The 13,259-nt window shown below is 39.2% G+C and overlaps 1 protein-coding gene across 2 annotated transcripts in view; it reads right to left on the bottom strand.

Annotated features, from left to right (window-relative positions):
• Positions 1-13,259, bottom strand: part of sgsm1a (small G protein signaling modulator 1a) — a 153,355-nt gene that overhangs the window by 20,831 nt on the left and 119,265 nt on the right. For both annotated transcript variants that reach the window (XM_034170256.1, XM_034170257.1), the window contains 5 exons: positions 11,193-11,356; positions 10,836-10,971; positions 1,584-1,713; positions 1,199-1,263; positions 969-1,114 (listed from right to left, as the gene is read on the bottom strand). In XM_034170256.1, coding sequence (XP_034026147.1) covers positions 969-1,114; positions 1,199-1,263; positions 1,584-1,713; positions 10,836-10,971; positions 11,193-11,356 — 641 coding nt within the window. The remainder of the gene's footprint in view (positions 1-968; positions 1,115-1,198; positions 1,264-1,583; positions 1,714-10,835; positions 10,972-11,192; positions 11,357-13,259) is intronic.

Raw genomic sequence — 13,259 nt, 5'->3', positions numbered from 1 at the left:
ATGAGAACCAGTGCAGGGCTTCAAAAACAATTAGATTTTTCTTCAAGAACGCATTCACTTTATTTTTACAGTCTTAGTCATAAATATTGCTAATCAAGTCCCCAGGTGTTTAGCTCACCACTGACAGCTGCATGTGGGTAAGAAATCCTTTTTTGAAAAATTGGTTTTAGGGAGGAGTGAATAGGGCAGTAATACTGGAAATTTAAATCGATTGTATCCTCAAAAACCATTCAAATATCACCAGCAACCTACTAGCAGCCCCCTTTCCGTTAATGCACATATCAAAGGGGTAACTTGTATGGCCTTTTTGTCTTTGTTGTTTCATTTTTGAAATACTGATCAAAACAGACATGCTTTGTAGTCATGTGTAAAGTAATTGTGTATTCTACCAAAAAAATTCTGTATTCTGTGTACCTACTGTAAAATTGAATTGTTCATGTATTATCTGTGAGCAACTGTGCTGAGCTAGTTACCATGGCCAAGTCATTACAGCTGTTCATCATGTTAGCTTAGCTAATTTAACATGCAGCTGGTTTGGATACGAGCCTGTTAAGAAGCCAAAACTTTCCAGTTTTACTGCCATGTATTTAGCTCCATATGAACAACACTGTAGCTGCAACAATGCAGAATTGTTGGTCACACTGCAACTTGGGCACTGTAGAAAATGAATAGTAATCAGTTAAATGCGTAATGATGGTGAATGTTACGATAGCCCACACCGAGAAATATTGGAGAAATTAAAATCACAAAACAAATTTGAAACGTGTAATACAAATACCAATTTATATGTTTTGGTGTTGAAAGGGTTGTACATAATTATGTGTCCACAATGCAAAGTTTGTGACTAATCTACATTGAATTTACTCTACCATTCCTATCAAATCTGAACACTTGTAAATTAAGTGTTTGAGGACCTTTTAATGTTAATATACTGTTTATCTTGACATGATGTGACAACACTTTCTTACTGTGCAATCCTGGAGGAACATCTGCCACACATCTCTGGTGAGCCCTTTATAGGCATCACACGGCACATCAGGCTCCACAATGGTGTGATTGACAAGAGCCGAGAGGTGGGTGCGTACAGTGGATAGGTGGCGGCAGTATGCCAACCCTAGTCAAGAAAACAATTATTATTTGAAGCTTCAACATAAAATGAGTTAAGACTTCATAGTGTGCACAATAAGCAAGCACATACAGCCATAAAATGCCCGAGAGATGATTTGATACTTCATATTGTCACATAGCAGCTTCAAAGGAGTCCTGTGGGATGACACAGCACAGAACACTTTGATATAATGCATATATATTCTGTTTTTGTTCCCTAGAAGGTAATCAAATATAGCACACAAGAAGTTCCAAATATCACGGAAAATATGGGATATTTTAAGCAAATCTAAAACAGTGTTGGGGCCACATTTAACAATTTAAATTTAAAATATTAATAAAATATCTCTACATGTTCTTCTGTAGTGTTCGGGATTTCTGTTCATCAGTAACAGAAGGCCACTGGGTCAGCGTGTGTCTTAATGGTCTTAAAGTCAAAGCTCAATTTAGCGCAAATTACCATGTTTTGTTCTCACCTCTCATGGTTACACCATTTAGGTGTTGCTCCATCTGAGAAACTCGCCTGAGAACAGGAAGAACATGAGGACTTCCTGAGAGTGGGATGCCACATGGCAGCTCCTTGATCCATTAAATCTGGAGGATTCACTGCAGCAAGTACACAAATACATACTGCAGCAAGTACACAAACAAACACCATGGCTTTCCTCTGAAACAATGCTGCTCAAACTTAATAGAACAGCTCTGGTGGTGGATGAAAAAATATCAGCATCTCAAAAAGATATTGTGATGTATCTTATATACGAGTATGTTGTAGCTACCCATGGGGTATAAATGTGCTTTTGTATTTTGCAGGTGCACTCCCTTAAACCACTCATAAAGCTTAAACAAAGAGCAGCAATTTGTCTTACTGACAGCCCTAATGTTAACCTTTAAAAACATTTGTGGCATTGAGATAACTGACATCAGCAATGTCAGATGACGGCTAAAGTGGTTTCAAGAATGAGAAATAAATATGTCTGACAAATCAAGAAGTGGTTGACCAATGACAGTGAATGGGGCATTTTCGTTCACTTTTCTTAGAAGTTTCAGGCTTAAGCTGTTCGGCCATGGGCTCTTGTCGATATTAGGACCCTTTGATGTAATGCATATATTAATGACATCAGGGAGTTACTACCCGATTAGTAATATCCAGTCAGATTCATACAAATTAGCAGGATGGCGACTTAAACTATCAAAAACTGAAATGGTTCAGTTTGTCAGCCACTCACTAAGTGAGTGGCTGACAAACAGAATATGGTCTATGGGTCAGCTCAGTCAGTGAGTAAGGAACCGGGCTATCAATTTAGATGCTGTTAAACTTTTTGGATATCTGATATCAAAGAAGAAACATTTGAAAATAGACATTGGTAATGAGACCTGTGTTGTGTCTGTTTGATCCATAAATGAAGATAAAACCTGATGAAATTGTGGCACACCCATAAATGCTTTGAAGCAGTACAATACATGATCTAAACAGATGTCAATCCTTTCATCAAAAATTCAACAACTGCTCAGCGGTTTAAATGAGCCAAAGAACATTTATAGCCAAGAGACAAGCAACAGCTCGAAAACAGTTCAACACCACATCCATCCCACTGCATTGTAAAAAATAAAATAAAATAAAAGTAGAGGAGACAGCAGCAGTGGTTGCCAGAATAATTCTGTAAAAATAAATACAACCCCTGGCAAAAATTATGGAATCACTGGCCTCGGAGGATGTTCATTCAGTTGTTTAATTTTGTAGAAAAAAAAGCAGATCACAGACATGACACAAAACTAAAGTCATTTCAAATGGCAACTTTCTGGCTTTAAGAAACAGTATAAGAAATCAGGAAAAAAAATTGTGGCAGTGAGTAACGGCTACTTTTTTAGACCAAGCAGAGGGAAAAAAATATGTAATCACTCAATTCTGAGGCAAAAATTATGGAATCATGAAAAACAAAAGAACGCTCCAACACATCACTAGTATTTTGTTGCACCACCTCTGGCTTTTATAACAGCTTGCAGTCTCTGAGGCATGGACTTAATGAGTGACAAACAGTACTCTTCATCAATCTGGCTCCAACTTTCTCTGATTGCTGTTGCCAGATCAGCTTTGCAGGTTGGAGCCTTGTCATGGACCATTTTCTTCAACTTCCACCAAAGATTTTCAATTGGATTAAGATCCGGACTATTTGCAGGCCAAGACATTGACCCTATGTGTCTTTTTGCAAGGAATGTTTTCACAGTTTTTGCTCTATGGCAAGATGCATTATCATCTTGAAAAATGATTTCATCATCCCCAAACATCCTTTCAATTGATGGGATAAGAAAAGTGTCCAAAATATCAACGTAAACTTGTGCATTTATTGATGATGTAATGACAGCCATCTTCCCAGTACCTTTACCTGACATGCAGCCCCATATCATCAATGACTGTGGAAATTTACATGTTCTCTTCAGGCAGTCATCTTTATAAATCTCATTGGAACGGCACCAAACAAAAGTTCCAGCATCATCACCTTGCCCACTGCAGATTCGAGATTCATCACTGAATATGACTTTCATCCACAGTCCACGATTGCTTTTCCTTAGCCCATTGTAACCTTGTTTTTTTCTGTTTAGGTGTTAATGATGGTTTTCGTTTAGCTTTTCTGTATGTAAATCCCATTTCCTTTAGGCAGTTTCTTACAGTTCGGTCACAGACGTTGACTCCAGTTTCCTCCCATTCGTTCATTTGTTTTGTTGTGCATTTTCGATTTTTGAGACATATCGCTTTAAGTTTTCTGTCTTGACGCTTTGATGTCTTCCTTGGTCTACCAGTATGTTTGCCTTTAACAACCTTCCCATGTTGTTTGTATTTGGTCCAGAGTTTAGACACAGCTGACTGTGAACAACCAACATCTTTTGCAACATTGCGTGATGATTTACCCTATTTTAAGAGTTTGATAATCCTCTCCTTTGTTTCAATTGACATCTCTCGTGTTGGAGCCATGATTCATGTCAGTCCACTTGGTGCAACAGCTCTCCAAGGTGTGATCACTCCTTTTTAGATGCAGACTAACGAGCAGATCTGATCTGATGCAGGTGTTAGTTTTGGGGATGAAAATTTACAGGGTGATTCTATAATTTATTCCTCAGAATTGAGTGAGTCCATATTTTTTTTCCCTCTGCTTGGTCTAAAAAAGTAGCCTTTACTGACTGCCACAATTATTTTTCCTCATTTCTTACAGTGTTTCTTAAAGCCAGAAAGTTGCCATTTGAAATGACTTTAGTTTTGTGTCATGTCTGATCTGCTTTTTTTCTACAAAATTAAACAACTGAATGAACATCCTCCGAGGCCGGTGATTCCATAAATTTTGCCATGGGTTGTGTATATGTAAATACTACTACTATATTACAGTATAAAACCCTTGTTATAACATAATAAAAAATAAAAGGCGAATGGGGTATGGGCAGTGTTTGGAGACGCAAGCATACCAACTGAATATGCCGGCAGCACTGATGTTAATTACAGATAATTTACACACATGATGTTAATTACAGTGCATCTGGAAAGTACTCACAGCACTTCACTTTTTCCACATTTTGTTTTGTTACAGCCTTATTCCAAAATGGATGAAATTCTGTTTTTCCCCTCAAAATTCTACACACAATACCCCAGAATGACAATGTGAAAAAAGTTTTTTTCAAGATTTTTTGCAAATTTATTAAAACTGATAAAGCTAAGAACTCACATGTACATAAGTATTCACAACCTTTCAAATGAAGTTCAAAATTGAGCTCAATTGCATCCTGTTTCCACTGATCATCCTTGAGATATTTCTACAGCTTAATTGGAGTCTACCCTGATCCATGCATTTATCTCTTCTAGATTGGATTACTGCAATGTTCTATATTCTGGTTTACCACAGTCTAGCATTAGGGGTCTCCAATTGGTTCAAAATGCTGCAGCCAGACTTTTGACACGGAGCAGAAAGTTCGACCACATTACACCCATTTTGGCATCCCTTCACTGGCTTCCTGTCCCAGTGAGATCAGATTTTAAGGTTCTGCTACTAACCTATAAAATTATTCATGGACTGGCACCTCCCTACCTAGCTGACCTAATTAAACCTTACGTACCGGCCCGGGCTTTATGTTCTCAGGGTGCAGGACTACTTTGTGTCCCTAAGGTGAATAAGAAGTCTGCGGCTCACAGAGCTTTCTCTTATGTGCCCCTGTTCTGTGGAATGATCTCCCTGCCTCAATAAAACAGTCAGATTCTGTGGAGATTTTCAAGTCCAGACTTAAGACACACTTATTTTCCCTTTCATATGGCTAGCATATTGGTACAGTTTTGTTTAACGCTTTTTACTCTTAATTCATTTATTAGTAATTGGAGCGGGCTGCGGCCTCAACTTTACCTAAATTCTGGGTCTTTTAGTGAAGTTTAGGGCTAGTGGCCGGTGATCACCTTAGTATTTCTGTTTTCTTGTTGTTTAATGCTGGCAAATTATACAGTATTTTTTTTTTGTCTTTCTGATGCCTGATTCTGTTTTTCTCTCTGTTTAAGGTGCAGCTCCATCCAGATATGGGAGTTGTGTTCATTTTGGCGATCCTCCTGTACTGTGCACCAACTGTTGTGAAAGTGTAGGAACACGGACCCACAACAGGGGGCGCAAATGAACGGACAATGGAGGAAGTCAAATAACAACACTTTACTGTTGTGAATGAGCACAACAAACACGGCAGGTCACAATAGTATGCAATGAAGTCAATTTACAGAACGTGTCATGTGGGCAGGCTCGAAGATAAGAGACGTCTGTCCAAAGCAGAACCGGAACCACACGATTTCCTCCGGCACCGAACCCCGGGAATACTGGAGCCGCCAAGTCCCGAACTCCCAGGTGGCCACTGCCTCCGCTTGTCGGATCTGGTACTGCTGGCGAGGAACAAAAACAGTTAGATGTAGGTGTGTTTATACCCAGCAACACGTATGGTGGGAAATCCACCTCCACCTCTCGTCGAAAAGTCTGCTGTCAAAAAACACAAAGCAACAATATTCTTCTGTCGAAAAGACAACCTGATTGGCTGAGCTTGTTACCTCCTAAGCATAGCGATATCTCGGCAAAGAAGTGGAGATGTCGTGCTGCTGATATACGATTGAAGATCAGATGATTGGTGTCAGCTGTCACAGGTAATAAGTGACAGCTGTCACCCCGGCTGCTCCTGTGAGGCGGCGGCGCCCTCTTGTGCCTGGAGCCCGCACTCCAGGCAGGGTGCCCTCTGGTGGTTGTGGGCCAGCAGTACCTCCTCTTCAGCGGCCCACACAACACCAACAGCATTTCTTGTATATTTGTCCGTGAATTGTTCTGTAATTTATGTTTGTAGCATGGCCCAAGAAGAGGGTCACCCCTTTGAGTCTAGTCTGCTTGAGGTTTCTTCCTCAGAGGGAGTTTTTCCTTACCACTGTTGCTCTGGGGGTTGGTAAGGTTAGACCTTACCTGTGTGAAGCGCTTTGAGGCAACTCTGTTGTGATTTGGCGCTATATAAATGAAAATAAATTGAAATTACTTGCGGTAAATTCAGTTGATTGGATATGATTTGGAAAGACACACACCTGTCTATATATAAAGTCCCACAGTTGAAAGTGCATGATACAAACCAAGCATAAAGTCAAAGGAATTGTCTGCAGACCTCCGAGACAGGATTGTGTCGAGGCACAAATCTGGGGAAGGGTACAGAAACATTTCTGCTGCTTTGAAGGTCCTAATGAGCACAGTGGCCTCCATCATCATTAAATGGAAGAAGTTCAGATTCACCAGGACTCTTCCTAGAGCTGGCGGCCCGTCTAAACTGAGTGATCGGTGGAGAAGAACTTTAGTCAGGGAGGTGACCAAGTACCCAATGGTCACTCTGTCAGAGCTCCAGCATTCCTTTGTGGAAAGAGAAAAACTTTCCAGAAGGATAGCCATCTCTGCAGCAATCCACCAATCAGGCCTGTATAGAGTGGCCAGACAGAAGCCACTCCTTAGTAAAAGGCACATGGTAGCCCACCTGGAGTTTGCCAATAGGCACCTGAAGGACTCTCAGACCATGAGAAACAAAATTGTCTGGTCTGATGAGACAAAGATTGAACTCTTTTGGTGTGAATGTCAGGCATCATGTTTGGAGGAAACCAGGCACCATCCCTACAGTGAAGCATGGTGGTGGCAGCATCATGCTGTGGGGATGTTTTTCAGCAGCAGGAACTGGGAGACTAGTCAAGGTTGAGGGAAAGATGAATACAGCAATGTACAGAGACATCCTGGATGAAAACCTGCTCTAGAGCACTCTTGACCTCAGACTGGGGTGACGGTTCATCTTTCAGCAGGACAATGAACGTAAGCACACAGCCAAGATATCAAAGGAGTGGCTTCAGGACAACTCTGTGAATGTCCTTGAGTGGTCCAGCCAGAGTTCAGACCTGAATTCGAATGAACATCTCTGGAGAGATCTGAAAATGGCTGTGCACCGATGCTCCCCATCCAACCTGATGGAGCTTGAGAGGTGCTGCAAAGAGGAATTGGCAAAACTGCCCAAAGATAGGTGCGCCGAGCTTGTGGCATCATATTCAAGAAAACTTGAGGCTGTAGTTTCTGTCAAAGGTGCATCAGCAAAGTATTGAGCAAAGGGTGTGGATACCTATGTACATACATGATTTTTCAGTTTTTTTATTACAAATAAATTTGCAAAAAAAAAAAAAAAATTGTGGGAAAAAATGAATTTACTCCATTTCGGGAATACGGCTATAACACAAAATGTGGAAAAAGTGAAGCAGTGTGAATACTTTCCGGTTGCACAGTACGTAGTCTGAAAATGTAAGGGGCTGCAGAATCCATTTTATCCTACTGATATGTAGCCTACTCAATACTTAACATACATGATTTTGTTTTTCAGAAATCCTCATATTAACATACCTTGTACAAATACAGCAAAATTATATTAATATGGGAATGTGATATTTTCAATCTAATTCATTATATTATTATATTTATTATATTTTCAAAGTGGTTCCTATTATGTAACAGCAGAGTGGCATAAACAGTAAGTGTGCTTGTTTCCCAAACAAGTATCCCAGGTTTAAGGCTGTCTGTGGCCCATTTGCCTTATACTGCTGGAACTGTTTTAGAAAAGCCAGATCAAATCCCTGGTGGTGGCCTGGGGCAAATGGGAACCAGTGGACAATAAGAAACATCTGCATTTAAATTCTCCAGGGCCAAAGCCCATGGGTCGGGGGTCTGGGGGGCGCTTCAGGCCCCCAGACGCCAACGGTTTCTAGATAAGCTCAGATGCATTCTGAGCATCTAGAACAGTAATTTTAATGTTTTGAGAAGACCATAAAGTGGACACCATTTGACTTATACAATTTGAAACTTTGGATATAAGTACTTTATTCTGAGAATAGCCAGCACTGATTTTATTAACATCCTGGTGTAAATAAGGTATCACCACATGTGTAGAACTCAAAAAGAATGATAGGTTGAGTTCTCATTAAAAAAACAACTGCAATGTGGTAAAATGTATTCAGAAATATGAAAGAACAGGCTCTTAATAATTATTAACTATCGCATACTGTATTTTTTTTCTCAAGATTTTTTTTTGCATAAGTTTGACACAACAAAAGATCATAACTTTAGGATAAATTACTTATCATGAATATAATTTTGGAAGTGGCACTAATGACAACACTCATACTGAACATAATTTCGCTTGCATAGACTGATTTTGTAGATCAAGCAATAATTGCAGATGGGCTTTCTGATTTCCTTTTCTAACTTTCAGAATTTAGTAAATTAGCATATGGTCCATTGATACTTATGTGTAGACACTAATCCCTAGAGGCAACTATTTTTGGTTTCAAATCTGGGAAATGCAGTCCCAGATAATTCCAAATGTGACAAACAAAAAACAGGCGTTGTAAACAAGTCAATGCTGCTAAAAATACAAACTTGCAGAAACAAAGATACAAAGATATTCTGACATGGTTTTGCACATAAGACTGGCATAGCATATTTCAAGTACACACATATATGTCAGAAGGTGGGGGGACATACCATATTCTGTCCCCCTGGTTGAAAAGGGGGGGGGGGACATGTCCCCCCCATCCCCCACCAAATTGTGCCCATGATTTTTTTCATGTTTTTCTATACAGAATTATTCTGCAAACCATAGCTGCCATTTTTTTCAACTGTAACGACAATGTTTACTTTTTATTTATTTTTTTCTAGTGTGCTATGCTGATGACACCCAGCTCTACTTATCTTTCCTGTCAAAAAAGTCTACGCTTTATAATCATAGAAGAGTCTACAATTTCACTGCAGCTCTTAGCCTGCATCTGAATCATCCCAAAGTGAATTAAGGACCATCACCTTCAGCTAGAAGTGATGTTTCTCATGACCAAATCGATTAGCGACAACCATCTACCTTTACAAAATATATTTCATCTGTGAACATGCAACCCAACTCCAGGTATAGACACTTGTTATTTCACACCTCAATTGCTGTGTTATCTCACACCTCAAATAATCCAGGATGAAGCCTGCATCATTTTCAGTCAACAACATCTTAAATAAATCAGAAGTCACACTTCACTTATTTTCTCTGCACTTGTTCCAAGTAGTTGCCTGCGTCAGATTCACATCCTTGTTGTTTGCTACAAGGCAGTGACTAAATCTGTACTTGATGTCCTCTGTGCTCTGCTCAGTAACGATGCGTAATGTTGCCACCTCGAAATTGCCTCATGCATCAGCCTAAACCCTCTGCAGCAGCCCTGTACTGATGGAATGATCTAACCATCTGAGCACCATGCAGTCTTTAAGAAATGGCTACAATCGTTCAACAAGTGCAAAACCGCCTTTACACACCACACCGCAAAGAACTTTAAGACTGCACGTCTTGCTGATGTGTCTTGTAAGCTTCCAAACTTTGAATTTTTTTTTTTGTGACATGTAAAGTCACTTTGGATAAAAGCAAATGCCAAATGCAAGAATGCAAATGGTAACTGATAGATTTTATATCATTTTTTATCCACCTTGGTACACTCAAATGAACACAGCTGGAAAGTTTCTGCATGATAAGAATCACTCTGATCAACTGAAATCTACCCAGAGCAGTTCAGAATACAATTTCATTGCTCTTGATTCCTGGTGGGGAAAAAGGTCATGCAACAACAATTATTTATGCAAACTAGAATTTGTGCGTAACATCAACACCATCACAATCAATTATATCAGAGTCCATGATTAAGAGATTATTTGAACAGGAGTCTCTCATTAAAGAAGAAATATTCAATCATTTGTCCACAATCAGCTGGAAAAGGTTATTGCTTTGTAATCTGATAACAACAAAAGGTTGTGACACAAAGTGGCAGAGAGAGTGTTCAGCTTCAATAAAGAGGCACATCAATAAATCCTCCTTGAAGGCAGAGAAGATCTCAGGAGGATATTAGATGGAGAGAATTAAAGTAAGGCAAGCTGACAGATGATTAAAGGTGTGGTAGAATTACAACTGTTTCTTGAGAGCAAGTGGGCCTCTTCAGGACAGCTACAGGACCTCTTAGGAACAACCAGAGTTCCTGTTTTGGCGGGGGGCTGTTCACTCAGTTGAAGTGAGAAGGAAGTGGTCAGAGGGGGAGGATTTGTTATGAACACTGGAACAAAGGAGCAACATGTTCATGAAAAAGCAACAGTGTCTAAAATGTTTCTGTGGAAGAAAAAGACTCTTACCAAACTCTGATTGGCTGTTTGGAAAGAGGATGCGGAAGACATAATCTGTGGCTTCATCCTCCTCTTTATCTGAGACAGAGTCAGAAGATCCAGATCCTTGAGGAGCCCTCTTCCGCAGCCGAGGAAACACCTTTCCCTGCGATGAGAGAAATAATACCAAACAAATTCCAACACAGTCTGAGTTCCAGATACTCCATTTGCAAAAGAAGTAGACATTTTTCGTGTAGTGGTGCGACAATTGTGACCATTTGATAATCAGCACTGCTAACAATGCATCTACTCTGAACTCTTGATTTTTGTATATTACTGCTGCTTTGTGTTCTGGACCTGACATCAGGAATGATTTCCGGTGCTGACCTTTCCTCTCTGGGACCAAAGCGGGGGGTCTAGTTGGCCGTGGGGAAGCAGTCCATTCTCTAGGCAGGAGAGGAACTGAAGCAAGTGGCCCCCTTTGGGGAAGCGAAATGGAGGCCTCTGGATCCCGTCCTGACTCACCAGCACCACAGTTCCCCCACTGTCCACTAGAGATGATGACCACAACGAAGGAGCATTTACCTCATTACTGTAAACTGAATTATTACCAGCACCAAAAGTGCTTTTGTCACTGCCACTATAGTTGTAACCAGGATTTAAAAAAAAAAAAAAAAAAAAGCTATGGACCAATATTCATAAGCCAAGAATGCATTCAATTTACATTTACAGTATTATGGGTTGGGGGTTCATATGCCTCATGTATTTCTAATGAGTGCCCCCTCTAGGTAATGATTTCTATTATTATTCTATTCTATTATTATTTCTACTGTTCAGTAGGTTTTCACTTGTAAATACATATATTTGTAAGCAGGTATTTGTTCAAAGCTTTCAGAGTATTAAAACCATAATGAATAAAAGTAGGCCTGGCCTCAATTATAAAATCCATCAAATTTTGTAAATGATTTTGGATAAAGCTGTGGAGACAGGAAAACATCTCATTTCTGTATGCTGTGAACAATGCAAAGCTCAATGAGATATTCTGTGATTTTGAGTTTTAATAATCACCTGAAATGAGGAAAAATTTAATTAACATTTTGAGATTGCAATCTTTGTTGACTTATGTGCCCATGGTGCATTCACAGACAACACTAGATAGAAAAGTACTGAAACACTGAAATCCAAAACTACATAAATTTAGGCATCATTAAAATAAAATCAAAAAGCAAAGATGTTGCAAAAAGAATAAACCTCCCCCTGCCAAATACCAAATAACTGATGATAAAGCATGCCAAGCATTAAAGACTAAATAAAAATATGTGACTAGTGTTTATCTTTAAAACTGAGCTCTTTTGGGTGAAATATTCTATAATTACACAACAACATCAAGTTATTCTACTCTTTTCCGAATCAGACAAAGTGCTATGAACCTAAAAAAATAACACGATTTTATTACTCTGAAATGTTTTGCTATGTGCCTTAAAGCTACACAGTGTAGGATTTAGTGTGATCTAGTGGTGAGGTTGCCGATTGCATTATACTGTCACCGGTTGCAATTTTGTGTCCCTTCACATTTTTGTCTTGTTTGATGATGGGCATTCGTGCTCCTTTGTCTTCTCTTGTGTCAAGCAATATGTATGATCCTCCATTTCCCAGAAATGGGGGTTCTCGCAGTTGCTCGCCAGTTAGTGCAGCAGGTAACTGAAACAATCCTTCAAATGCTGATGCAAGCACCAAATTCAGCACAAATACTCCTTAGACATTACTCTTTTGAAAAAAAAAAACAAAAAAACATACTGCCACTTGAATTTTCAATTCATTTAAAGTATTAAACAGGGGTCAAAATAAAAAAAATGCGCCAATCATATTGAAAAATATACCACATTACTTGTCTGAACATAAAGATTTGAAAAAGGTATAGTTTGGCCTATCTATGATTAAATGTTATGGCGTTATGGGGGGAAAAAACAGCAAGAATGGTGACAAAAGTCAATTTCAGTTTGTACAGGGGTCAAAAATTAAAGATGCTTCAATTTTGGTAGAAAGTGGTGCAAATTATTGGTTGTCCTAATAGGATTAATAAATGGAATAGTTTTGACTGTGTTGAATGCTTGGTCTCCAGAGTAAAGGTCAAACAATGTTGACATTCATTGGATTCTATGACATGTGATATATGTTACCCCCCAACATGATAACTAAGCATGACACATGGTCCAAACTATTCCTTCTTAAAACCCTATTAACTCAACCAATAATTTGCATCACTCTTTATCAAAATTGAAGCAACTTTAACTTTTGAGCCCTGTACAAACTGAAATTGACCTTTGTCACCATTGTTGCTGTTTTTACCCAAAAACTTAATAACATTTAGTTATAGATAGTCCAAACTAACATTTTTAAATTTTGAGTCCTGTGTAATTCTTCAATTGACCCCGACCTGGCAGCCTATTTAAA

The sequence above is a fragment of the Thalassophryne amazonica genome, chromosome 5 (genome assembly GCF_902500255.1).
Source record: "Thalassophryne amazonica chromosome 5, fThaAma1.1, whole genome shotgun sequence".
Classification (NCBI taxonomy): Eukaryota; Metazoa; Chordata; class Actinopteri; order Batrachoidiformes; family Batrachoididae; genus Thalassophryne; species Thalassophryne amazonica.
The sequence above is the reverse complement of the archived record's forward strand: the minus strand, read 5'-3'. Positions and strand labels throughout refer to the sequence as shown.